At 33.3% G+C, this 27830-nt stretch overlaps 4 protein-coding genes across 8 annotated transcripts; 3 read left to right on the forward strand and 1 right to left on the reverse strand.

Moving 5' to 3' along the window:
• The first annotated feature begins 10312 nt into the window (after positions 1-10312).
• Positions 10313-13707, forward strand: LOC108482958 (uncharacterized). Its single transcript, XM_017786085.2, has 2 exons — positions 10313-10800; positions 12273-13707. Exon 2 carries the CDS (start codon positions 12362-12364, stop codon positions 13460-13462), a length of 1101 nt encoding a protein of 366 aa, XP_017641574.1. The 5' UTR covers positions 10313-10800; positions 12273-12361; the 3' UTR covers positions 13463-13707.
• A 1602-nt stretch (positions 13708-15309) lies between these two features.
• On the reverse strand, positions 15310-18703 carry LOC108467323 (BRAP2 RING ZnF UBP domain-containing protein 1). Its single transcript, XM_017767950.2, has 11 exons — positions 18239-18703; positions 17950-18058; positions 17753-17867; positions 17553-17650; positions 17218-17324; positions 16820-17069; positions 16513-16566; positions 16224-16367; positions 16017-16081; positions 15770-15824; positions 15310-15687 (listed from the first exon to the last, which is right to left on the reverse strand). The coding sequence occupies exons 1-11, from the start codon at positions 18523-18525 to the stop codon at positions 15529-15531; spliced, it is 1443 nt and encodes a 480-aa protein (XP_017623439.1). The 5' UTR covers positions 18526-18703; the 3' UTR covers positions 15310-15528.
• A 2920-nt stretch (positions 18704-21623) lies between these two features.
• On the forward strand, positions 21624-24422 carry LOC108455932 (probable clathrin assembly protein At4g32285). 3 transcript variants are annotated; one of them, XM_053030694.1, is made up of 2 exons: positions 21624-21951; positions 22119-24422. In XM_053030694.1, the coding sequence occupies exon 2, from the start codon at positions 22230-22232 to the stop codon at positions 24129-24131; it is 1902 nt and encodes a 633-aa protein (XP_052886654.1). In that variant the 5' UTR covers positions 21624-21951; positions 22119-22229; the 3' UTR covers positions 24132-24422. The 3 variants fall into 3 exon arrangements, with proteins under 3 accessions (XP_052886654.1, XP_017610012.1, XP_017610002.1); XM_017754523.2 differs by having other exon boundaries at positions 22131-24422; XM_017754513.2 differs by having other exon boundaries at positions 21625-21951; positions 22184-24422.
• A 430-nt stretch (positions 24423-24852) lies between these two features.
• LOC108450206 (actin-related protein 6-like) lies at positions 24853-27625 on the forward strand. 3 transcript variants are annotated; one of them, XR_008285730.1, is made up of 8 exons: positions 24853-25758; positions 26015-26234; positions 26322-26385; positions 26684-26768; positions 26873-26923; positions 27017-27079; positions 27173-27309; positions 27415-27625. XR_008285730.1 is itself a non-coding variant. In XM_017747738.2 (8 exons), the coding sequence occupies exons 1-7, from the start codon at positions 25064-25066 to the stop codon at positions 27289-27291; spliced, it is 1308 nt and encodes a 435-aa protein (XP_017603227.1). In that variant the 5' UTR covers positions 24857-25063; the 3' UTR covers positions 27292-27309; positions 27415-27625. The 3 variants fall into 3 exon arrangements, 2 of the variants coding, with proteins under 2 accessions (XP_052886657.1, XP_017603227.1); XM_017747738.2 differs by having other exon boundaries at positions 24857-25758; positions 27162-27309; XM_053030697.1 differs by having other exon boundaries at positions 27173-27625.
• Positions 27626-27830: the final 205 nt, after the last annotated feature.

The raw sequence follows: 27830 nt of genomic DNA on the forward strand, positions 1-27830 counted from the left end.
AAATCGACTTATATTTTGAAAATGAAAATGAGAATCGCCACCAATCTTTTTTATGAGGTGTGATCGGATCACCTAGTAATTTGATTGTTTTAATAAAAGGTTTGATTTACTAAAACAATGATATTTGGTCTACAAAATCCAGAAAATAGGTTCGGGAGTTGATTACTGACAAGGAAAGATTAGCACCCTCGTCACGCCCAAAATTGGTACTTAATTTATTAATTAACGTCTTAATGCCGAAATTTGAAAACCCAAAAAGAATTTAAAATACAATTCCTCTTTGTTTTAATGTTAATTTTACTTAAAACCGCTAGAATAAATTGAAACAAACGTAAAGACCCTTTCGTATCGAGATAACAAAATGTCACATCCCGTAAGTTAGGAAACGACACATTGAACCTTTGAGAATAAACTTGCATTTATTTTTTATTTGAAATCTTATGTATTTTGATTTTAAAAGGATAATCAGTCATTTAGGTTCAACGAGAAAAATCAAAACCCCGTAAGTTAGGGTACGGCTTCTCGAATCTCCAAATACGGAATATTGCTTTATTTTGCATTTTTTTTTTACTAATAACAAGTATAATATTTAAACGATGTGTGTTTCTCTTATTTTGGGGTATAACATAAAAACAACTAATTATATCTAAATATAACGTATGATGTAGTGATTGATGAATCAATATAAAATGACTATATAGATAGAATATTGGAATGATAAAACATAAATGACTAAGGGTGTACTTTAATAATAATATCATAATCTAAATAAATAGCGAAGTAGCGTAAAATAAAATAAATGAAAAACGTGAATGGAAAGTCGCGACTCAAAAATACTAAAATAAAAGGGAACCATAAAATAACACATAAAATGAAATGAAAATAAAATAAAATAAAATAAAATGAGATGACAATATAATAATATGTACAAATATAAATAGAATAAGTTTTAAAAATAAAAAAGGCAAGACAATAAAAATTAATGGATAAATAAACAAATAATAATAAGATAAAAAATCCATAAAAAGGATTGAGATTAAATAAATGACTAAATCGGGATTAAAATGAACTTAAAAGCGTAAAACTATATAAAAGAAGTAAATAAAATACTAAAATAAAAATACAAAAGTATTTAAAATAAAAATATAAATAATAAGGGACTAAATGGTTAAAGGACCGAAATAAAAAAATAAACTTAAATGGATAAATTTAAAAAAGGAAAAAAAAAACTAGTGTTAGGACCAAAACGAAACGTGTGCAAAGGAGGAGGGATTAAATGGGAAATTATTTCCAGTCTTACAAACGCACAGTTTCATGTTGGACTAAAATGAAACAAAGCCAAAATCACATGGTAAAAAAAAGAAAAAAAAAGAAACAGGATTAAATTGAAACAGGGCGGAAAAGCAAAATGGCCTATCGCGCAAATAGACCATTAGCAAAAAAACATGCGGATCCACTGGGCGAATTAGGTCAAGGCGCGGGTTGAGGGTAGAACGACGCCGTTTTGGGCGTTTGAGGCTAGTCCCAAAATGACGCCGTTTTTGGAGCCTATATAAGTGAAAAATTTTTCAAAAAAAATTTCATTTCAAAATAGTTAAAAAAAAAAAGAAGAAAGAAACCAAAGCTCTCTATTTTTTCTCTGAACCAATCCTTGGCCGGCCGTCGGTCCGACGAGTCGCCACTGTGTTGGCCATCGGTCACCGGTGAAGGCACCACCGTCCACAATGGCTGAAAAATCACCCAAACCCCTATTATTTTTATTTTATTTTTGCATAAAACCCCTTTTTGGACTTGAAATTGGCAAAAAATAAAGCCAAAATAAAATAAAAAAACAGCAAAAACCCCTCAACTTCCGCTGTCCTCCGCTGCGGCCTTTGGCCGAATCCCAAGGGATCTGACAACCTCGCAAATTGACGGTGGCTTCAACGATGGAACAATAGGTGAAAAAGTTCCCTTTTTTGTTTTTATTATTTATTTATTTCTGGAAGAAAAGAAAAAAAATTAAAGATGAGGATGAAGCACCTTGCAATATTTAATCGATTTCAAAAGCTTTGTTTTTTTTTTGTGTATATATATCTCCGTATAAAAAATTAAATTGATATGTTCGTGACTTTTATAGCCGAATAGATACAATATTTTATGCTTTTTTCACTACTATTTTTGCTGCTTCTCTGATATTTGTATTGCTTCTGTTTTGCTTGCTTTCGTTTCTATTTTTTGTTCTTGCAGGTAAGGTCAATGGAGGAGAAAGGCTGACCCTTCCCATTTTGGTGCAAGGGAGGCAGTTCTCGGGCGATGGGCGCGCTGACGTGGCACGTGGAGGGGGTGCGGCGCACAAAGGAGGCGAGGGTTTCTTCTGTTTATTGAAGATGTTTAGGTTTTTTGGGTCATTTGGGCAATTAGAGTTTTTTAATTATTTGGGCCATTGGGTCATATTGTAAATAGGCTGTTTTCTGACTTGGTCTTTATTTTTTGGTTTAATTTTTGTTTTATTTATTTGTAATATGGGTCCAGGCCAAATTGGGCCATTACAATATTGTTTGAAAATAATAATAATAATAATAATATGACATATTGATATGTACAAAATTATAACAAAACAATAAAATAAACTAGTTTAAATTTTAAGTTGAAAGAAATAATATAAGTAGATACATTTTTAATGTCACTTAATGTGTAAAATTACACACAAGATTTGTTAACGTAGTTCGAATAACAATCCTACTAAATAGAGTCTTACTGAGTGAATGATTTATTTAACAATGAATCCGAAACCATATTAGCTAAAGTCCAATTTGATCGTAGAATGTGAAGCAATTGCAACCCCAAAGAGATCCCTACCTGTTACAATCACCCAACCCCAAAACACCTCACTCATAAAAATGTTCAACTCTCCAAGAAATTCTAGATAGATAGTGTAATAAAATAAAGCAATAACAACCAAGAAATTCAAGATAGATAATAATTTTGGCTAACCTTGCCTTTTTTGCTATAAGCCTATGCATTTCATCTATTAATGCCAACTCACTCATTAAAAACTATAAGATTTATCCTTTTTGTTTAGCCACAACAAAAGGGCTTGGTGCATCTTCTATCCTAACATCGGTGAGAAGAGAAGCTGAGTGAATAGAGGTGATTATGGGTTGGGCTACCCGGCCAGGCCCGAAGGCCCACCCAAAAAATAGGAGGGTTCGGGTAAAAATATAGGCCCAAAATATGGGTTTGGGCAAAAAAAGAGGCTAGTTTAGAAAACGGGTCAGGCCTAGGGTAAAACTTTTTTGGCACGCCCACTCAATTATATACTAAATATTTTTTATTATTTTAAATCATATTTACTTTTTTATTTTCAATTTTAATATAACTACTTTTTATTATATTTTCAATTTGTGTATTGTTTTAAGAATTATTTTAGTCTCATTTTTTATTTGTTTCTTATTTTAATATTTATTTTTATGTTTTTAAATGTATTTAATTTATTATATTTTAATTTTTTATTTAATGAAATAAGCTAAAAAAATTAATATGGGCCAAGCAGAGCTCGGGCTTAACAATTTTATTTTAGGCCGGATTTGGACAAATTTTCAGGCCCATATTTCAGGCTAGGCCTAGAATTTTGTCTGAGCTTGGCCTGGCCTAGACCGGACCGGCCCAACCCATGATCACCTCTATGAGTGAATAAAACTATTCACCCTGTAAGTGGAAAATAACTTTTTGAGATCTTGAAAGACTTTGGAATAGTAGCCATGTTCTCCTTAAGCAACCTCACATCATGTTAATCCATCAAAATGTGATAAATAAGAGGTAGAAATGGCAAGAATTCTCAAGTAGCTAAAGACTCAGCATGGACTTTTTGGCTAAATATTAACTCATCATTTACATTAGTTTCATGTTCCCCTCGTTCATCCTATCTTGTCCCAATCTCTGTTTGGATAAAGGTTGGACTACTATACTCAAACTCCTCTTTAGTGTTCTTCTCTATGTTAGGTGAATCTGTCTCCAACTCCTTAACCCAAGGATCCCTCTTCTTTTTTCCATTGCTATGTTTGAACAGGAGAAATAACATCCTATTGTTTAGTCATCTCATTAATAATTTTTTTAGGTTCCAAAATACCATGAGAATGGTGATTAGGGATTTTGAAAATTTCATACAAACTATTCTCAACCAAGGATTTCTCATTGTTTATAATTGGAATGTTGTTTTTCAAGGAAAATATATAACATTTATAATCCCTATATTTTTCACAAGGTTAAGATAGAACCTAACTCCTAGTTTTTATGACTTAACTAAAACCATCTAGCCTTTACAAAGGCTTAAATAAAAACCTAGAACCTACCTCCTAGTTCTTATGGCTTAACTAAAACCATCTAGCCTTTACAAAAGCTTAACTAGAAACCTTTCTAATCCCCTTAAAGTTTTTTAGGTAAAAAACCTTAAGTGATCTCTTTACAATAAAGACAAGATTAACAAACCAACAATCAACCTCTGATAGGTGTGTTTTTGCAAAATTGAAGCTCTAAATACAAAAATATGAGAGTAGTAAAAGATATTAAAATATGCTCTCAAAGTTAATGCACAAGAGAAAAATGAGAAATCAAGAATTTCAAGTTTTTCCCGTGACTTTGATGCTTGGATATCTATTATGTCTTCAAGTGTTATTGACTTGTACTTATACCCTTTGAGTGATTTTTAGATTTTTGGAGTCATTAAAGGGAAATTAGAGCTGTTGGAGCCATTAATTTGACCATTAAATGCAATTGTAGAGTTGTATGTTCCGATACATGGCTTCAAGTACTAACACATTTCTTTGAAAAAATATGATTCTTAGCTCACATATATCGAAAGTTGTGGCAATGTTCTGATACCTCAATGTTAGATTTTGATACCTTTGTAATCATATTTCGATACGTTTTGTTGCCTTGAATGGAATAGTGTTTACTTGCTATGTTCTAAACCACTAAAAGGTATATTCCCATATCTATATATGTATCAGAACATTTACTAGTAAGTTTTGATACATTTCAAGTCAGTAGCTTACTGAGTCTGTATGTTTTAATACATTTAAGATATATTATAGGAGCATGGTTCCAAATTTGCTTAAAATTAATTTTTAGAGAAACAATATGTAGTTTTGTAAATTTGATTAAGAGACTATTATTTTATATCTAAACATTTCAAAAGAAAAGCTAACAAACTTGTCAATGGTTTGTTCTTGAGCCTCTCGATCACTAGGGGGTTTGCTCTTTATTGATTCCTCTGTTTGTTTCATCATGCATCGAATTGTCATCTGACATCTCCACTGGCGATGAAGAAACCCCAACTCTTCTTTTGGTTGATTGTTTACCGTGGTTAATTTTGACAAAGAAAAAAAAATCCTTGAAAAGGAAATAAAGAAATCGAGCAGTGGAGAGACGTGATAGAAAGAGAGAGTAGTTAAGGAAACAAGCTTATCTTTAATAAAAGATAATCAGTCATCTAATAAACAACCCCTTCTTTATACATTTAATGCCAACACCTAAAAACATTCCAAGGGATAATCAACATTTGAAAAATTAATAATAAAAATAATAGATGTCGGAAATAAGCAGTAAGTAATCTATAAAATGTGCCCTTTGACTACCCAAGGCAAGTCACATTCGGCATATACCAATAGCACTCCTTAAATTTTCAAACCTCTTTGAATGAAAATATCCGCAAGCTGATTTTTAGTTGAAATATGTTGTAATACTACCCTTTTTGTCTCCACAAGTTCACGGACAAAGTGACGTCTGATATTGATATGTTTAATACAAGAGTGCAACACAGGATTTTTAGAAATGTTAATAGCATTGGTATTGTCACAATATACTGTCAGAACATCTATTGGAACCCTATAATCAAACAACATTTGATTAATTCTAAGTAGCTATGCGTAGGAGTTCCCAGCTCCTATGTTTTCTGCTTTAGCTGTGGATAATGAAATGAACTTAAAAACAAGCACTTAAGATGCTTTTCTATGATCAATACTACCGGCCTAGTTTACATCGCTATAACCAACAAGTGTTATAAATTAGTGTATTTAGAAAACCATAGTCCAAAATAAAATGTAGCTTTCGCATATTTGATAATCCATTTTGCTGCCTTGTGATGAGACTCTTTCGGATTGGCTTGGTACCATGCATATACCACAACACTCCGGCAAATATCTGGCTTGCTAACTGTTAAGTATAGTAAGCTCCTAACGATTCTTCTGTAAGATGAACAGTCTATTGAAATACCATTTCTGTTAATACTCAACTTTTCACTTAAGCTCATAGGAGTTCTAGCATCTTTAGCTTACTCAAAGCCAAATTTCTTAACCATATTCAACACATATTTCTCTAGGTTAACAAAGATGTCTTTTTCAAGTTGTTTAACTTGCAAAACAAGAAAATAAGTAAGCTCACCAACGATACTCATTTCAAACTCCGGACGTATTAGTTCCAAAAATTCATCTTTAGCTTTGTTAAGGTTGGATCCAAAAATGATTTCATTTACATAGATCTGCACAATGGTCATGCTGCTCTTGGTCTTCTTTGAAAATTAAATCTTGTCCACATTGCTCTATTTGTAGCCTTCTTGCAACAAAAACTATGACAAACGGTCATACTAGGCTCTTGGAGCCTATTTTAATCCATACAAGGTCTTTGATAGTTTGTAAACATAGTCAGGCTTATGAGGTCCACAAAACCTTTCCTGTTTCTCCACGTATACTTCCTTATTCAGAAGTTCATTAAAAAATGCACCCTTAAGAGTTTAATGTTAAGGTGACATGCAAAAAGAAGAAAAAGTCGAATGGATTCTAACTTGGCTACTGGTGCAAAGGGTTTTTTTTTTTTTAATTACCAAAATCAACACCTTCAACCTCCGTATAACCTTGTGCCACCGCTTGAGCTTTGTTATGAGTGATGTTTTCCAAGTTCATTGCTCTTATTTTTGAAAATCCACTTGGTTTGTATCACATTGTAGACTTGAGGACGAGGAAAAGTGTCCAAACATCATTTCAAATGAACAGTTGTAGCTTATCTTGCATTGCATTCAACCAATGTTCATCTTCCAATGCTTCCTCAATTTTCTCTAGTTCGGTGATCGAGACATAACAGCTTGTCTTATTCATGTCTCGATAGTTAAATATCTATTTTTCCCTGATTCTTCTACCACCAGTAATGCTGCCAATAACATTATTAGGAGGATGATTTTTATGAATTCTTGCAAAGGGTCTCAGTTTTGACACATCCTAAGACTGATCTGATTCTACTTCATCAGTTGTTCCATTTTCTTTTCGATCTTTTATTACAACAAAAGCGTCATCTTTTGTTTCCTCCACCAATTTGCTCTCATCAAATGGAGAGTCATTTGATGAAAACTAGAAATATGAAAGCTAGAAACCTTTGGAGGAAAAGCGAAGAAGAACAATGAAGTGTGATTTTTTTTTTAAATTCCCTCTATTTTAATTAAAAATAAAATTTTAATTATTTTAAAATAATATTGAAATGCTATAAAACTAATTTCTAATTTAATTATATTTGACTTCAAGTATAATTGAGTATTGTAAAATTATATTTATATTCAATTCTATATTAACTTCAGATAAATTCATTAAATTATTTTTATTTAAAATTAATTAATTATAATTCTTTAACATTTTTAAATAGACAAGAAAAATATATTTAACATATAATGCAATTTTTAATTTAAATTAATAATACTTAAGATAATTTATAACTAATTAGTTTTTTATTTTTATTGAAAATTGTAAAACAAAGGGTAAATTCCACCCAAGGTTACTGAATTATCAATAAGTTTACATTTTGGTCACTCAACTTTAAATGTTACAAAATGATCATTGAACTATTAGAAAGTTTCATTTAAGTCATTAGGTTGTTGAAATTATTAGTGTATGACCTTCTATGTTTGCACTGCCTGAACTAATCAAAATTTCTCCTTTTCATTATCTTTTACAATTCATTTTTTTATGAAACAACTTTGAATATTACGAATCTACAAACCAAAATTTAAATAGTTTTTTTTCTTCAATCTCTGAAATTGACCATTAGATCAACTTGGGTATAAGGTATGTTCTTCTACTTATCTATGGGTACTAATCCACTATATCGATTGTTGAATTGTCGCTTAGAGCTCGCTACTCGGACTTTTTCTTTTAAAACAATCTTAATAGCCAGTGTCCTAAATAAAGGCTTTCAAATAGTTTAGTGATTTAAATGAAGATTTTTTAATAGTTTAATAACCATTTTGTAAGTTTTTGAAGTTGGTGATCAAAATGTAAACTTACTAATAATTTAATAACTTTGAGTGTAATTTACCCTACAATAAAAAGGAATCGATATAAAAAAATAGAATAATAAAAATTAGCAAAGGGTAAATTCATATTTTTATTTAAAATTTATTTAATAAATAAACCTTAAAGTTAATATATTTGGATACGTGGATATTTTTCAAACAATAGAAAACTATGGTGATTTTTTAGGCATAAATTTCAAAACTATACATGAACTATGTTTTAATACGCAATTGTATACATAAATTTTGATTTTATGTAATTTTATACTTATTGTAAATTATTAACACAATTATTAATATAACATCATTTTATGTTTATATATTACATACATAAATAATTATATTAATCCGAATAAAAATAAATTAATGTATTTATTTTTTTAAATGTGTGTTGTTAAAATAAAATTAAAAGTTTCAAGTATACATTTGAACCACAATTAGAGTTTCACGTATATAATTGCATCAAATTAAAGTCTATTTATACAATTACACATTAAATCAAAGTTCATGTATAATTTTGAGATTTATCCTATTTTTTACTAAGCCTTAAAGTTTGAATTTATTTCTAGTATTTTATTTAAATAAATTTTAATGCTTTTATACAATAATTTAACAATTAAATTGCGAATTTTAAAAAAAGTATAATAATTTTCAAGTTGATTCATAACCATAATAATGACCCATACCTAATTTTTGGAGAAAGAGAAAGTGGATACCTAATTTTTCCATTCAAAAAGTGTTGGTTGCTAATAATGGTGGCTGCCTTTGAAGAAAATTAATTGCAACAACTTACATATATATATATATAAATGTTCCAAAACTTAGGCTTGGGCTTCAATATATTTTTAATTCTTTAGTTTATCAACCATCAAATGATTTTTAATTTATTATTAATAGATGAAAATTAATTAATATTTGATAATAGTTAAAAAAGTTTAGATATATAAATGTAATTTTTATATTAAAATAAAATAATATTATTAATATATTTTAAAAAATCAATAAATCTAAAATAATATATTGAAAGATACATATATTAATACTTACTAATATTAATAAAATACAATATTTACTACTTTACTTATTGCATTAATTTAATCAATTATATTATATATTATAAAAAATAGTAACTCATTTAATAAAAATTTAGCTTTTGTATTGTGTATGGATTTTAATTTAGATTTATTGTGAATATATTTTAATATTTAGTGCGTTAAAATATATATTTTGATAAAATTTAAGATTTAGTCTTAATATTTAAAAGTCAGAAATTAAGTCTTCTAATTTTTTATTTAAAATTTTAATCCAATGATTAAAATCATAAATATTTTCTGTCAAAACTTGTCAATTTTGCATGTTGATTAAGTGTTCTCATGTGATGTAACATATGATTGACAAAAAAATAAACATGTTAAGTTAACAAAATTTAAAGGAAACTACTAACAACAATAATGATTGAACTATCAGTTTCAATTTGAAAAAGCAAGAGGATTGCATTTTGAACTTTTTAAGTATAGAGATTAAATCTCTATATTTTGTATCAAGTAGACTTTATCACAGGTTGGGCCGAAGCAAACTTTTAGGCCCGAGCTTGGTTTAAATTAAAAATGTTAAACTTGAGCCCAACACAACCCGCCTGTATTAATTTTTTTAGATTAATTTTTTATAAAAATATAATACATTAAATATATTTAAAACACTAAAATAAATATTTCTCAATATACTGAAAATATGCTAAAAAAATCTTTATAGTTAAATAACACTTAAATTGTTGCAACTTAAGAAGTAAATGTCTCTAAAATAGTAACAAAATTAACAATAAAACGAAGAGTTATAAAATATCTAAACAATAACAACAAAATAATAATAATATAATAAAAAAAAATTGTAGCAAAACAACAACATAAATATGAGTTTATTATAGTTATAGCAGTTGGAGCATGTGATTGTGTTGTATTTATACTAGTACGTAACATTGTGGAGGTGAACTGAAGCATACAAAAATTGCAAAGGCTATAACAGTCATTTGGCTGAACGGCAAAGCAGCCCACGTATGACATAATTGATCTTACTCCAATGCCATGTGTGTTTCGCATGAGGAAACCGCCTATACCTGTCTATATCTCTCCTCCAGTATTATCTATATCACCAAACAGGTAAAACAAATGAGAGAGGTTCAACAAACTGTACATTACCCAATTGTCCCTCTCGCAATTCTCAAGTGGACTGCACAGTCTCTCTCTCATATCCTATCTCTTCGTCTTGACAAAAATAGTAATTTTTTTCTCTCTTTATCCCTCCCTTTCTTTGCATGTCCCCAGCGTTTCAGGTAGGTGAAAGTAGAGTGCTAAACAAATTTCTTTTTAAAAATTGGTGGGAAGGATTAAACGGTAATTTCCGGATGTTCTGGCGGGAATTCCATCGGCCTTCGAATCTCTCCGTTCTCTGTAGCATTCAACCTTCAAATAGACTAAAAAACAGAGGTGAACTTTTTCTCTCCCTTTTCAATGTTTCATTTCTGTCATTGTTCTTTTTTAAAAATAGAAAATACATTTTTAATCTTTAAAGTGATTACTATTTCATAGTAAAACAACAGGTTTTGGCCTCTAAATCGGACTTCTTCTTTTTGTTTTTTTTTTGGGGGGGGGAATTTTTGGTTTTATGAGTATTATTTTGCGTTGAATGCTGAAATTCCCCTCATTTTTTAGTGTTTGGATATGGAATATCGAACAAAGTGTAAATCCATTGGGGTTTCATGTTTGCTTGCAATAATTTTGAACTGCGGCGCCCTTTTTTTTTTTTTTTTTCCTTGTGAAATTGGATTAAAATTAGAGCGGAAAAATGGGGCTTAAGAGTTTAATGTTACTCAGAAGAGGTGTTGCGGTGAAGTGAAAAGGTGAACTCTTTTTATGATTTTAAAAAGGAATTAATTAAGGTTTTGAACTTGTAATTAGATCATTTGTTATAAATAAATAAAAATGTATAGTCTGTGATTGTTTTAAGAGAATTACCAGATCCAGCTTATAAAGTAATAAATGCATTTTTATAGTACAATATTGGGTGGGGAAAGAGCCCCCGCAAACTCACTAGTATTACACGATAGCTTTAACCACTGCAATTCGCTAAAAAATTTAGCATCTTTGTTTGTTTTTGAACGGAGAGTTTTGTCATGGTTAAACTTTGATCCCATCACCTATGGCATATTTGATTGAATTTAAGCATCTTGTGGAGCATGCCTCGCATTTCATGCCAAAACAGACAATGAGATCACAACGAGGAGCCATGGTCACGATGAGAAAAAAATCTTCATCCCGACGACACCACGTCATATGAAAATATGCAGCTGATTCCTTGGATAACAATTTTCAGATTATTTCCTAATTCCTAGGTATTTAATAGTATATTGGTTTAATTAATATCTAAAATGTATTTAGGGCAAGTGGGCACTAAATATAGTTACTTTAAAGCTATCGGGTACTTTAGAGCTATTGGGATTAGTGTGTGAATTAGATCACCTAAATACAAAAAAAAAATAACATAGTTAAGGGAGACTTTTGTGTTTCAGTTTGAAGAGTATCTTTTCGGGGTTTCGGATTTTCTTAATTTTAATTCTCTCTCTTGTAATTTTCTCATATTAGTGAAATATTTTTTTGCTCGTACTTTTTTATCATTTTCAGAGGAGTTTTTTCACATAAAATTTATATGTTCGATATTTTTAATTTATTTGTTATTTTGCTTGTTTGCTTACACGGGTTTATCCCAACACATCTTTGTCTCTATATAATGCTAGATTTATGCTTTTTTTCAGTATATGGTTTATAATGGGACAAAAATTGCCTGTATTGTTGTTTGTAGAGAGAATCGATGCTTGTCTTTTAACTTTCATGAAAACCAGTTTTGGGTAAATTTGACATATTTGTTGCTTTAGAACTAAAATTTTGGTGAATTTGTGCAGGTTATCTCGGTGCCATGATTGTTTGTTTGTTAATTGAATAAGCAAAGCATGCCAATTGCTGTCTTTCCTAAGCTTTTCTACTTCAAAGCATGGCAACACGAATCCGCCGCCTCACTACCAGAAGATCACCACCTAAGCTTCTTTTTCTCGCCCTCTTGATGCTTACGCCAGTTTGCGTGATTGGCTTATATAACTATGGCCAGAAGATATCCTACTTTTTCCGGCCACTCTGGGACAAGCCCCATCTGCCATTCAGACGCCTACCTCACTATTATGCTGAAAATGTTTCAGTGGAACACCTTTGTCGCCTCCATAATTGGTCCATATGTTCACAACCACGTCGTATCTTCGACAACATCATCTTCAGCAATGAACTAGACTTGCTTGAGATCAGGTGGCACGAGCTTAACCCCTATGTTTCGAAATTTGTTATCATGGAGTCAAACACCACTTTCACCGGCATCCGCAAACCTCTATTCTTTGCATCAAACCGTGCCAGGTTTGCCTTTGCGGAGGAGAAGATCGTCTACGGTGTATTCCCTGGCAGAATTGCATCCCCTGGTTCGCTCAAAGATCCATTCGTTCTCGAATCACTCCAACGTGGTGCTATGAACGGATTGCTTCACAGTGCCGGGATATCTAACGGAGACCTTGTAATAATGTCGGACACAGATGAGGTCCCAAGCCCCCACACACTGAAACTACTACAATGGTGTGATGGAGTACCACCTATATTGCACCTTGAGTTGAAGCATTACATGTATTCGTTCGAGTTCCCAGTGGATTACAGCAGTTGGCGAGCCACGGTTCAGATCTACACCCCACAGACTCGGTACCGGCACTCACGGCAATCGGATGTAATATTTTCGGATGCAGGATGGCATTGCAGCTTTTGCTTCCCTAGCCTGGAAGAATTCACGTTGAAGATGACTGGTTATAGCCATGCAGACAGAGTAAAGAGGAAAGCGTTTCTAAACTACTCTAGAATACAGAGAATCATATGCAGGGGAGATGATCTGTTCGATATGCTCCCAGAAGAGTATTCCTTCAAGGAGATGATTAAAAAGATGGGTTCCATTGCCCGTTCAGATTCAGCAGTTCATCTTCCTTCATATTTAATACAAAATGCAGATAGGTTTAGGTTTCTTCTCCCCGGGGGATGTAAAAGAAACATAGTGCAGCTAAAGTAGGTTCTTTTTTGTCTTTGGAAATTTCAACTAGGAAAAATAGGCTGGGGTTGGTTTCTCTTAAAATTTCATGATAAATAGTATAGTGATGGGTTTTAGGCCTTTTAAGGGTTTCCCTTATCTGGGCTAAATTTTCACTCTCAAATGTGAATTTTCAAAGGCCTCAGCTGGCTATATAATTACTGCTCCTTGCCTTGCTCGGCTTGGCATCAATGAACACGTAGCTTTAGGCGATATTTTAGATTCAATTTTACTCTCGAATATCGAGAATTCTCGCTAGAAATTTTTCAAAGCACTGAAACAAAATGAAAGCAAATTCTATGAACATTTATTTTGAGATAAATTCCCCGAATCTAAGAGTATAGATATAATTATATCAAAGTTTAAGATTAATATTTATAGAATCCTAAAGAATTTAAATTTTATAATATTTATCCCATAATATTTATGATAATTATCTTCATAACTTCAGTTTTATTAGAGTGTTTCGCTGTGCTAACAAAGCATCAAGTAGATAAGTTTCTTTATATATCCCGTGTGCATTCATCGTAGGTTTTGATTCACAACTTATAACACTTTGACATTGAATTAAGATAGTTAACTGTATCAATTAACAGATACCTTAAACCCAAATATTATTAAAGCTGGTGCATAACAAGAAGATGATTATTAAAGGTTTGAGGACCTCGATACAACCCCGTCTATGTCAACTTGTAGTAAAACCAAAAAAGGTACTGTTTATCCTCAATCTCAGTAATCCAATCACCCCCAATTGATGCAAGAAATTAGCTATAATATTCCTCATGACCTGGAATTGAACAACACTCACTGTAAGGAACGATCCAACCAAGCAAAACTCATAAGATTCCACCGATATCGATCCTTCCCCCCATTCTCCCATGCTTCGTCCTCCTCATCCCCAATCTCCGAACCTACAATCTCCTCTTCCATAATCAATCGAAAGATACAATCAACTAAATGGAAATCAAATGAACAAGAAAATAAAAAAATAAAAAACATGCCAAGATAGCAGACAAAGAAAACATGCCGCAAAAGCAGACTGAAAATCCTATAGATTCAAGACTTTTCAATAATCTTATATTTTATCATCTTACACTTTCGAATAATTTTCATCTTCAATAAAATCAAAAACTTTGCTTCATTTTTTTCTTTGATCTCGGTCTTTGTTTTCTTATACACTAAATAAATAATTCATTTGTAGGTTTAAATCGCCTTGTTTATATGCTTTCTTCTTTGTTTTTACTTCATCAACTCTGAGGTTTATCTGCAAAATTTTCGGTTTCAATTGCTTTTAATTCTTTTTGGCTTTTTTTTTTTTTTTTGATGATTTGGTTGAAAGAAAATTTCTTGATTATAATAAGATATCATGAACTTGAAAGGTAAAAAGAAAGAGAGAGAGAAAAAGTACTGATGGGAAATCAGTTCCACGACTTTTTTGGGGGGGAAATATTTTGAAAATATATTTTTAGTTGTTTAAATTTATATTAGTATTTGATTTATATACTTCGATATCCATGCAATTAATTTTTTTAAAAATATAATAAAATTAAAAAAAAAGTACACTTTGAATGGATATAGATAAAATGACATCTAAGTTCGTATAAAAATTTATAATTTTAAGTTGCGAGATCATCATATTCTAATGACCGATTGGTTATGACATTCTTATAACATGTTAAAAATTTTGATATCCGCTCAACCTTGTCACAAGCGCATGGTGCACACGATAGAGCTTCATAAGTGGAGAAATTAATGGTAAAATCTTCCAACCCCCGATCACGTTCCATGCCATTGGCTGGAACCATTTTTTGCTGATGCCAAGATTCATGTTCTTTTACTTGTTTCGCGGTTAATAATCAATATAACTCACATCTAAACAAATTCTGGATATAAAACTCTTATGTTAAAACACTTACCCAGGCCGCCTAAATTTTCCATATATTATCTTCATTTTTTTTTTACTAAATCTTCATTTTATGTATCTACGAATTATTCAACTGTACAACAAAAAACACGATTGTTCTTTTCCTCGGCGAGATCCCATTAACCTAATTCCGCCTTCGGCCTGCTTTCTTGTGCCTCCTGGTGTTAGTCGAGGATGATTGCGTTGATGGAACAGGCAACACCGTTCCTCCCTTGATGCTATCTGAATCCGTCATGTCAGTAAGTGTCTTCTGAGCTTCGATATAGACCTTAAGATCACGTACCTGTCATGATAAATAATTACTGTCAAAGCCAGTTATCTCAAGCAATTGCATAGATACATATAAACTTAGCCCATTAAGTTACCTGCTCTTCCAGATCAAGTATCTTCTCATCCATTAACCTCGATTCAGAGGCTTCCCTAAAGTGAAAACCAAAATAACCATGTAAGAAAAATGCAAGAAAAAAGTCAGAACGTAACACCTGAGAGACAAAAGACAAGCAACTAAGCAATGGATGGAATAAATAATTCAAAAAAAAGAGGTAAATACAAAAATGAGTTGAATGTGGACTAGTAGCAAGCTTTGCCCGTTTGAACAAGAAATAAGAGTACCTCTCTTCGATTTCCTTGACCTTTACATGCCAAACTTGTTGGTCTTTTATGAGTTTACGGTTGATCTGTGACAAAAAACTCAGATGGTGACAAATGCTACAAACTGTGCAACTGATAATGGTGATGTTATAAAAGAACCAATTATGCAAATGCTTTACACAGTTAAGTGCATACAAAATTTGTATATCAGAATACGTTGAAACACACCTCAGCAAGAGCATTTTTTTCCTCTGTACACTTATCCAGTTTGCTTTGGATGTCCTGCATCTCAGATGTCACAGCCTTCTCCACTGCTTCAGCAATGGTACTATCTCTTTTGCCTTTGGCTTCAGCAAGTAAAGATTCATAGTTCTGGGGGAGGGGAGTGAAAACAGAAGATAAATACTAGTTCTTAACACAGTAAAAAGCCACAATAGCACCAGTAGGACACAAACACAAGAACAGTGAAGGAAATCCATAATACTAAAAATTAAAAGAACATCAGTGTTACTCTTACTTGTCTTTGTTTCTCCAACTCAGTAGCCAGAAGCCGACTGTACTCATCAAAAACCTGTTCCATTGGCACTTATGTCAAAGTCAGTACATGTGCACGTGAAGTATGGCAGTTATTTTGTTATATATCAAAAACTAAAGACACAAAGTTTCAAAACCAAATCACAAAGCATGATAATGAAATTGTTTTACTCATTCAAGGGAACCCGTTGAGCTTAAAAAAATAACATAGTTAAGATTTCCATTCAACTAGTTTAAAAACTTATCATTGAAAAATAACCAGCCAGAAGTTATTTATAAGGACAATATACCGCTTCAACTTTGCTGCTATAGATGGCCTCATTAATTCCAGAATCATCACCATAGCCACATGAATGACAAGTTCCTTCAATTGATGTGCAACGGGAGTTGATCTCAACTGGTTTGCCATCAACTTTTGAATGAGTCAAACGATGCACATAACCATCACCCACATAATCCCATATTTGCTGTGATATTAATTCAAGGGAATAGCAATGCTGTGTATCTTTCCAATGTCTAACCCCATGACCTTCTTTATATCTGCAGTGGCCACAAAAGAGTTGGTTGAAACATAAAAGAGCACAAATTCATATAAAAAAAAATTCAAAACATAAATAAAATAACTGCGCTTAGGTACTGATAAAAGATTTTTAACACAATAAGGAAGGATCAGCTGATACTGCATTACCTTCCACACCCCATAAAACCACATATCAAGCAGATCCAAAGATTCTCCCCCCATCCACAAATAGAACAGACTGGATTTTCTTCTTGCTGCTGGCAAAATCGGCAGACCTATCAACACACATAATACTGATTAAAACATTAATCCATAGAAAAAATAGAAACAATACCAATTTTAAGTAACATGTTTCCTAAGCCTAATAGATGCAGATGCAATGGTAGTAATCGATACCCAAAGAAAGAAAAAAGTAAGCTTCTCCTGGATCATGCTAGAAGGATAACAGACACTAATACAATACAAAGTGCAAAAATTATTCAAGGAACCAAGAGCTAGCTTACTGTACAGGACAAGTAAGTCCATTTTGAAGTACAAGAACATTGAAATGAATGGTCACAAAATGTACTAAGTATCCCACTAGTATCCGGGTCCAATCTCTCTGCCATACACCAAACAAAAAAAGAGAGGTGAAATTAATATCATAAATATATAACAACATGAACAGACAAGATGAATAGAGTAATTTAGGCTTTATACTAACCAAGACAAATGGGGCAAGTAGGCAACTCGGTGAATCCTACAGGAGGTGTGCTTGCAATCTCACCCAATTCGGTGTATTCCACGGATTGCGTAAAAAGGATGTGACATAACTCAACCTAAAAGAAACACAACTCGTTAATCAAAATTGTTATTCAAAAGAGGATCAAAACGAAGTAATTTGAGGCAAAGTTTACCAACCTCAGCAGGTGAAAACCGCTTCCCATTCAAGCTAAAATAGAATGCATCGGCCGCCGACTGGGCAGCTAGCTCTATTAATACGCTATACCTATCTTCCATTCCATCATTCCTAATATTAAAAAAAATTGAGCATTAACGAAAAAGAAATTTTTAATCCCCCCCCCTTTTTTTTTCTTATAAGCGTAAGTATAATGCAAAGATAGAATTGTGTTTTTTAAAGTGAAAAGAAATCATCAATTTGGGATCAAAATGATAAAAAGGAAGCGTGATAAAGGAAGATGAATGATACCAGACGAAGAGGATGTAGGTGATATTCTCGATGTGGGAGCCAGCAAATCGGATGAAATCGGCAGCGGATAGATACTTAGGGACGGCGACGACAAAAAGAGAAGTGGAGCGAGAACTAGGATTAGGGAGGGAGCTCTGAGACGCCTTCCGATAGAGGTGAACGACCCCTCTCCTTTCGCGGAATTTAGGGTTAGGGTTTGATAGGGAAGTGATGGTATAGAATTCGATTTCTTCGGCGTTGGTGAGGGGTAACTCGGTGTCCACCGAGTGAACTCGGAGGATGAACATAGTAACTGAGTTCACTCGCTTTCGGAGAAAATGACAGACACAGTTGGAATAAGCAACGAATTGATCCTTGAAATTGTGGGGGAAGGAAAAAGAAAAGAGAGAAAAGAATTGAGCCTTCAAATTTTCTTTTCTGATATATAATTCACTGTTTACGTCCTCTGTGAAAATGTTGTTTTAAAAAGAGATGCTATACATTGATATTTTTGGGTAAACTCCAGCCATAGTCACTTAATTATGAATAATTTTCATTTTGGTGACTTAATTGTAAAAGATAACTACTTAGTTGCTAACATTTTGAAAATTGTTTTTTTTTCTGGTGACCTGAACGTTAAGTGACATCAAACTTTTTTTAATCAGTATAATAATAATTTTATTCCTCAATTTTTATATTTTTATTAAATTAACCTTGATATTATATAAAAAATTCAAAATTCTTTTTAAAAATTGAAAATTATATAAAGGTATGTAAAATTATAAATATATATAAATATATAACAAATTAAGTTATACATAAAAAGTTTATTTTCTTTAATTTTTGACGAGATTTATGAGATCTTTAGTTTGATTCTGGTGCAAAGATGAAGGGATTTTTATTAAAATAGCACAAAAAAAATACAAAAATAATACAGTGATAATATTATGTAGCAAAATGGTACATTCGGGGTGATGCCGCTTATGGCAGAGGCGACACTGAAGGTGGAGGTGTCAAAGGCGGCACCAAAGATGCACGGCCTCCTTTATTTTTTCTGTTTGGGGACCATTATAAGGTCCCCAAGTTCAGCAGCAGGTGAAGCAAGAAGCAAGGAGAAGAAGAGAAAAAGAAAGAAAAAGAGAAAGAAAAGGAGAAGGAGAAGGAGAGGGCGGCACTGGTGAGGGAAAAATAAGAAAGAAAAAGAAAAAGAGAATAGAGAGAAAGTAAGGAAGGAAGAAGAGGAGAAAAAAAATATAATAGAGAAAAGGTATTTTTTTAACAGCTTTTTTTGTTTTTTGTTTTTTTTTAACAATTTTTTTTTTTTAGATTTTGGGCCGGTCACGCCCTTAACATAGGCGGCACCACCCCTGGTGTACCATTTTGGTACATAATATTTTTACTGTATTATTTTCATGTTTTTTTTAGTACTATTTTGGTAAAAAACTCAAAGATGAATCATTTATAGTGTTGTATTTCTTTTAGGTTGAGTTTTGATTATTGATTAATTGATTTTATGGTTAACTAGTAACAACATTTACATCAATTTATTAAGTTTAATCCATCTTTTATTGTCTTGCTAAGCTATTCTCCTTGCTCATTTATTTCAAAGAAGTTTAAGAAGATAGATTTTTTAATAACTTGAGTTTGAAGCAACAATGTCCAACGCTATAAGAAAGCTGATAACTTAGATTTTGAATCCAACCCACGTAGAAGTACTGAGTATAGAGAATTGTACAAGTCAGATTCAGTGGTTGGCAAACCAAAAATATTAATGCCGAAAATGAAGGTGTGTATTCGTGATAATGACAATTAAACTAAGGTGGAGTGTACTATAATTATAGTCGTAATTAGGTCCAGGACCTAGGAGCGAGGAGCACATAGGTGTATAGAGGAGGAGAAGGCGACGATGTTGGTTTGGGAAGGGTAATTAGGGTTTTCCGTTTTGGTGATGGTAAGGGCAAAATGGAAAGTGGGGAATTGAACAAACATGGTAGATGTTGTGTTGTTGCAGTGGCGGTGATTGTTGTCATTATTATGAAGTTGATGATGCTGTCGATTATAGTATTCATCCATAATTTGGAGCCAATTTGTATGAGAAATGTACGAGAAAGGATGAACCAAAGATAAATTTTGGGTTTCTAAATGAGGGTTCAAAAAGAAAAGTTGAGCAAAACACTACATTGTATAGACCTTCAAATTCAATTGGTTTTTTCTTTTTTCTTTTTTTTTATCTATTTTGAAAATGTTGTCTAATTTAAATTTTTCTAGAGTTTTTCAAATTCTTAAAAGATTTTGATTTTTATATAGAATTATGGTCAATTTGATAAAAAGTATAAAAATTAAGGATTAAAATTATTATTATACTGATAAAAAGTGTCAGTTACTTTTTCATTAATTATCAAAAATTATTTTTATAGTTAAATAATTAAAACAAAATTTTATCCATTAGGACAGTAGTTTTATTAATTTAACAATGAATTTACTTTTGTTAGCATTTATTTATTAATTAATTTTAAACAGTCGCTTTGAATGGTTCCTTAAACGTGAAAAGGAAGGAGAGAGAGCATTCATGCCTCCCCTTTTTCATTGTAATTTTATTTCATGAAAAATGATTTTATAATAAAGATTATTTTTATTTATTTCATTTTATATGAGTGTAATATTATTATTTTTAATTTTTATTTTATGATATAATGTCTATAAATATTCATAATCTCTCTTTAATATTTAGATAAGAAGATAATATATTTTAATATACTTAAACTCTTTTTATATTAATAATACTATCGATATCTACTGAATTAATACTTAATCGGATAAATAAAAATTTTAAAGAGTGGCATCATTTAATTTAATTATAAGTATATTTTTTTAATGAAAAGAGTATTAGTAAAATATCATTAAAGTCAATAAATGAAAGAAGTGAATGAAATATTAATGTTTGAATGTAAAATTCTAGAATGAGGCTGACATCTATTTTTTATTAATTTTGAAATTTTCTTATTCTAAGAAACATCATTATAAGGAATATTGTTGATTTGGTCCTTTTAAATAATTTATATTTTTATTTTATTTTTTAATTTAAAAATTTCGATAAACGACTTAAAAAAATCATATCATTTATCCTCAATAAATTTTAATTTTTTCTGGAATAAATTAATTTAAAATAGATATACAACCACTTTTAAATTTATTATTTCAAAAATAACTTTTAATTTTATTTATAAAGCTAAACAATATTATTTATTTATTTGATCAATTATATATTATTTATTTTAGTATATCTAATAATGAATATAAAATTTTAAAAATCTTTAAAAAATTGATTTAGATTTTAAATAGTCATCCTAAAAGTAACTATTTATTCTAAAACAAATATTATATATTATTTAAGATTTAAAAATAAAAATTTAATTATATTAATAGACGGAAGCATCTCGCCGGCCATTACGCGCTTTTGCAAATCTTTGCCCGCTACTTTTCTCTCTCTCTCTCTTCCCTTTTGAGTATAACACACACAGCTATAGAAATGGAGACAATCACGAAACTTTAATAGATTCTTCACTCCCAATTCATCTCTGCACTAAAAAAAAAAAAAAAAAGAGAGTAAATTTATACAGTCACCGTTAAGTCTTTTGGGTCCGCTCTCCACCGTCTGTTACGGACACCATCTGCGCCGTGAAATTCTTCATAGATCTTCTCCTACCTTTTGGGATCTAACAAAGTCTTGAAAGGTAAACGCAGATAAACCCCCATTTTCATTTTCAATTTCGTTTTTGGATCAAGAGTCTATATTAGAAGAAAAAAAAGGGACCCGATTTTAGTTTTTTTGTTAAGTTTCGCATTTTCAAGGATAAAAAAGTTTATAATTTCTTTATCAAAAAGAACAAGCCAGTTTCAGTTTTTATTGCAGACGTTTCGTTTTGGAGCATAAAGATTTGATCGTTCTTTCTTTCTTTATATAAGATACATAAAAAAATTAGATTAGAAAGGAAAGCAGGGTGTTTTTCTAATGGCGCCAAGCACAATCCGTAAAGCGATCGGGGCTGTGAAGGATCAGACGAGTATAAGCATAGCCAAAGTGGCGGGAAACATAGCGCCGGAACTGGAAGTTTTGGTGGTGAAAGCCACAAGCCATGATGAAGATCCAGCTGATGAGAAGTATTTCCGGGAGATCATAAGCCTCACATCATATTCTAGGGGTTATATTAGTGCTTGTATCGCTACGGTGTCGAAAAGATTGCGTAAAACCCATGATTGGATTGTGGCACTTAAGTCTTTGATGCTTGTTCATAGGCTTTTGGTTGATGGGAACCCTTTTTTTGAAGAGGAGATTGTGTATGCAACTAGGAGAGGGATGAGGGTTTTGAATATGTCTGATTTTAGGGATGAGGCACATTCGAATTCGTGGGATCATGCTGGTTTTGTTAGGTTTTATGCTATGTATCTGGATGAGAAGGTTGAATTTTCGGTGTTTGAGAAGAAGAAGAGAGATGGGGAGGACAAGTTTGCTGAGAGAGATGAGCGGAATAGGCGTGAGTATGGTGAATTTAGGGATGATTATGACCGAGAAACTGATAGGAGATCGAGGTCTTATGGTGATTTGAATGATTCTTTAAGAAAAGATGTTAGGAAAGAGGGAACACCAATGAGGGAAATGAGGCCAGAGAGGGTTTTAGGGAGGCTGCATCAGTTGTTGAGGATTCTTGATAGAGTGTTGGGTTGTAGGCCAGCCGGTATGGCGAAAGATAGCAGGTTGGTTCTTGTTGCACTTTATCAAATTTTGAAGGAGAGTTTCGGGCTTTATGGCGAGATATGTGAAGCATTAGGGATTTTGTTGGATAGGTTTACTGAGATGGAGTACGTGGATTGTGTTAAGGGTTTTGATGCTTATGTTAGCGCTGCAAAGATGATTGATGAGCTTGTTGGGTTTTATGGTTGGTGTAAGGACGTTGGAATTGCTAGGTCATCCGAGTATCCCGAAGTGCAGAGAATTACGGATAAGCTTTTGGGTACACTTGAAGGATTTTTGAAGGAAATGGCCAATGGCCGGAAGAGTCCGGAGAGAATCAGGGAAGAGAAACTACCGGTTAAGGAGGAGCCTGAAACAAACATGAATGAAATAAAGGCTCTTCCTGCACCTGAGAATTATAACCCACCTCCTCCACCACCTGAACCTGAACAGCCTAAGACTGTCCCACCGCAGGTTGCGGAGGACCTTGTGAATCTAAGGGACGATGCGGTTTCAGCTGATGAGCAAGGGAACAAATTGGCGTTGGCTTTATTCTCTGGATCACCCACCTCAAATGCTAATGGTTCGTGGGAAGCATTTCCTTCAAATGGAGAGCCAGAAGTGACTTCTGCATGGCAAACACCAGCTGCTGAGCCTGGTAAAGCGGATTGGGAATTGGCGTTGGTTGAGTCAGCTAGTAATTTATCGAAGCAGAAAGCTGGATTAGCAGGTGGTTTTGATCCGTTGTTACTGAATGGCATGTATGATCAGGGGGCAGTGAGGCAGCATGTGAGCTCCAGTCAGCTAATGTGTGGGAGTGCAAGTAGTGTTGCGATGCCTGGCCCTGGCAAGGCCGCTTCTCAAGTGCTGGCTTTGCCTGCGCCGGATGGTACAGTGCAGCCAGTAGGACAGCAGGATCCTTTTGCCGCATCGCTTACAGTGCCACCGCCTTCGTATGTGCAGATAGCGGACATGGAGCAGAAGCAGCAGCTACTGGTACAGGAGCAACAGCTATGGAATCAATACGGAAGGGATGGAATGCAAGGGCAATCAAGTTTGGCCAAGATCACAGCAAGTTCCGTCTACTATGGTGCTGCTGCACAACCGGTAATGATGCCGTATGGGATGCCACAAGTGAATGGCATGGGGCAGGCAGGAGGGTACTATTATCCGCCCTACTAAAAATACACATTATAATCATGGTTCCACATTATAACTATCACATCAACCATCTTCGCTGATGTATTTTGGAATTACATAATATTCTTGCATTGGAGTTTACATGTATTTACAGCGTCACCTGCATCAGAGGGTGCGATGAGTATAATACCTTTGATAAACTATGCAGTGCAAGTATCATGTTTTCCTTTTATATTTGTCTAAACATCACAGAGAAAAGAGATAAATCATGTAAACATGATATGATGTGAAAAATCATATTTATTATTTTTATTAATATTGATTAAATCAGAACTAGGGTGACAACTTTTTATTTATCAAATTTTCCGTTTTGTTGACATCAAAATACTATATTGATAATTTATTTTTATTTTAAGTAAAATTATTTTCTTTATATGTTACTCAAGGTTTTTGATGAAAAACTATTTATTTATTTTAAATAGAAGGATAATTTCACCATTTTTAAATTAATTTTTATCATTTTCAGTTAAATAATAATTTTTAGTTATTATTAAATTAAATTATAAATTATAATTATTTTCAATTTTAAAAATTAGGTTAAAATATATCATAAATCTTGTACTTTTCAAAAGTTTAAAATGTAATTCTTATATATATATTCTTTAAAAATTAGTTCCTATACTTTTATTTTAACGCCATTTTTCAAGAAATTAAAATTAAAATTTGTAAAAATAGAAGCATACTTTTAACCATGGGTTTGATTCAGGTAGAATAAATCTGGAAAATGAAGTTAATTTTTTATTATTATGAATGATAAGTAAGTAAATTTGTTACTTTTATATGATGATTGATGCTGATGAAGTGAAGGGTAGCAGAAGAGCAGCAGCGGTCATTTCCTTAAACGTTAAACCTCTCTTAAAAACCCCAACACCACCTGAATCCAACATTTGTCCGCATCTCCACCAATCCCCCAAATGTCAAACGTTGTCGTACTGGACAACGGTGGTGGCTTCATTAAAGCCGGCCAAGGAGGTGAACGCAATCCCGCCGTCGTCATCCCCAACTGCCTCTACCGCCCCCTTACCTCCAAGAAGTTCCTCCATCCCACCACCACCTTCTCCTCCTCCCCCGATGACCTAACCTCCGCCGCCATTCGCCGCCCCATCGACCGCGGCTACCTAATCAACCCCGACCTCCAACGCGACATCTGGTCCCACCTCTTCACCTCCCTCCTCCACGTCACCCCTTCCTCTTCTTCCCTCCTCTTAACCGAACCTCTCTTTTCCCTCCCTTCCATCCAACGCTCCACCGACGAGCTCGTCTTCGAAGACTTCGGCTTCAGCTCTCTCGTCGTCGCCGATTCCCCTTCCCTCGTCCACCTCTACGAGACCAGCTGCCGTCCATGTGGCCTGGTTTCCGAGGCCCAGTGTAGTTTGGTGGTGGATTGCGGCTTCTCTTTCACGCAAGCGGCGCCTGTATTTCAGAACATCACCTTGAATTATGGGGTGAAGAGAATTGATTTGGGTGGGAAAGCTTTGACTAATTATCTCAAGGAGTTGGTTTCCTATCGGGCCATTAATGTCATGGACGAGACTCTTCTAATGGACGATGTTAAAGAGAAGCTTTGCTTTGTTTCTCTTGATGTTGAAAGAGATCTCCAGTTTGCCAGGTATATACCCAAGTCAGTATTATTGCTTGCAATGTGTGCTTTATAACACTGGATAATGAAAAGCAATGTGTTCTGCGATTTTGAAATGATGTTGAAAATCTTTATGAATGTACTTCAATGTCTTGCCTGATGGTGATGGTGTTGTTCATGGTAAGGGTTATTATTGTTTGCTTGCAATGCGTGCTTTAAAAACACTGTAAATAAATAAGCAATTTGTTCTGCTGCTATTTTGAAATGGTGTAGACCGTTTTTACAGGAAACATGGAAAAGACAATCTTTTTAGATGTACTTATGTCTTGCCTGATGGTGTTACTCACACAAAGGGTTATGTTAAAGACCCTGAAGCAGCTAAGAGGCATCTTGCATTGACTGATGGGGCCTCTCCTTCAGAAGCTATAGAAACAAAGAATGAAACAGATCAGTTGGGAGTTATGGATAAAACGGCAGAGAGGAAGAGAGTTGATTTAACTAAAAATGTAGTGTTTTTCTTTCTTATTAAGTGGATGATTTTGCCTGTTCATTTCAAGTGATATTCAAAGTATTGTCTTGGTTGCCTGGTACAGGAGTTTGACTTAACAAACGAGCGGTTTCTTGTTCCTGAGATGATCTTCCAACCTGCAGATTTGGGTGTGTATCATAATCTTTCGTTTTGATAATTGTGAACATTAATTAGGGTTTTCCAGTTTATATGGGAGCCAATTTAGGGATGTTCTAGTAGTTATTTGGGGTTCGGAGGCAGAAGTTTGGAATTTAGCACTAGAACCCATAGTCTGGTTTGTTAGAGCATGGGATATAGAATAAAGCATTTGAGAAGATGTGTTTGCTTAAATTACCAATGACGTAAGAAATGGGAACGTTGCTCCATTTTTTTGCCTAATACTTCAATAACCATAATGTGACTAGGTAACCCGTCTCTTCTTTTCAGGAATGAATGAGGCTGGACTAGCGGAATGCATTGTTAGAGCTGTCAATGCCTGCCATCCTTATCTTCATCCTGTACTTTACCAAAGGTGGTTTAATGTTCTTTCAATTACATTTCTATAAAAGCATCTGAAATTCTCAAATTTGATTTGCTCATGCCACTTACACGTGTTCAAATCTCGTGCTTGAACAGCATAATATTGACCGGTGGGAGCACATTGTTTCCTAGATTTGTTGAGAGACTGTAAGCTCAATCACTTCCCTGATTGGCCTGTATTAATATCATCTTTGAGGGACCACTTTGATTTATTCTCATATTTTTATGCTAAAAACTCAGAGAAAAGGATCTCCGCCCTCTTGTCCCAGACGACTACCAAGTCAACATAACAACACAAGAAGAGTAAACTCTCACCTTCTAATATGTTTTACTTCTTTGAAAGCTATTTCTTCCCATTTGGTAAATTCTTTGGGAATGTTGACAGTCCAATCCTAGGTGTGTGGCGAGGGGGTTCACTTCTAGCATCCAGTCCTGACTATGAATTAATGCGTGTGACTAAGGCAGAGTATGAGGAGCTTGGATCTGCACGATGCCGGAGGAGATTCTTTCGTTGAATTCTCAAGATCTTGAAGGTTTTTTGTCTCTACTAGATCTAAATGGCATCTGTATCTGGCATATAGGCTTATAGATTTGGTCAGTTTTTTTTTTTTTTTAAATTTTGAGCCAAATCATGTCAGTTTATTGATACACGAGGCTGGATGTTGCTGGGTATCAAGTGCTCTTTCAATGCTGAACAGCATTCTTAAGTGAAAAGCTTTGGCGGCTGACCCATGTTGTAAGAAACTTGAGCATTTTTGTCATGCTCGCTCATCACCTGGTTTTGGTGAATTTGCTATAATATGGCTCCTAGAATGTTATTTCTTGTGGAGCAAGTATCTTGGAGATGAATTTAAGCCTCCATTCCATTACTCTGGTAGAGAAGCTACCTGATTGAACCTACTCATGAGAGGGAAATGACGTGTATTAGTCGCAATCTGTCTTCAAGTTGCACAGTACGCTACTCGAAAGTGCCCACCCATGTATGATTAATTAGGTTACGAAGTTTTTTTTGCCATTTCTCAGAAACAATTTTGCTGTTGCGTTCGCATAAATC

This window comes from Gossypium arboreum, chromosome 7 (genome assembly GCF_025698485.1).
Source record: "Gossypium arboreum isolate Shixiya-1 chromosome 7, ASM2569848v2, whole genome shotgun sequence".
Taxonomy (NCBI): Eukaryota; Viridiplantae; Streptophyta; class Magnoliopsida; order Malvales; family Malvaceae; genus Gossypium; species Gossypium arboreum.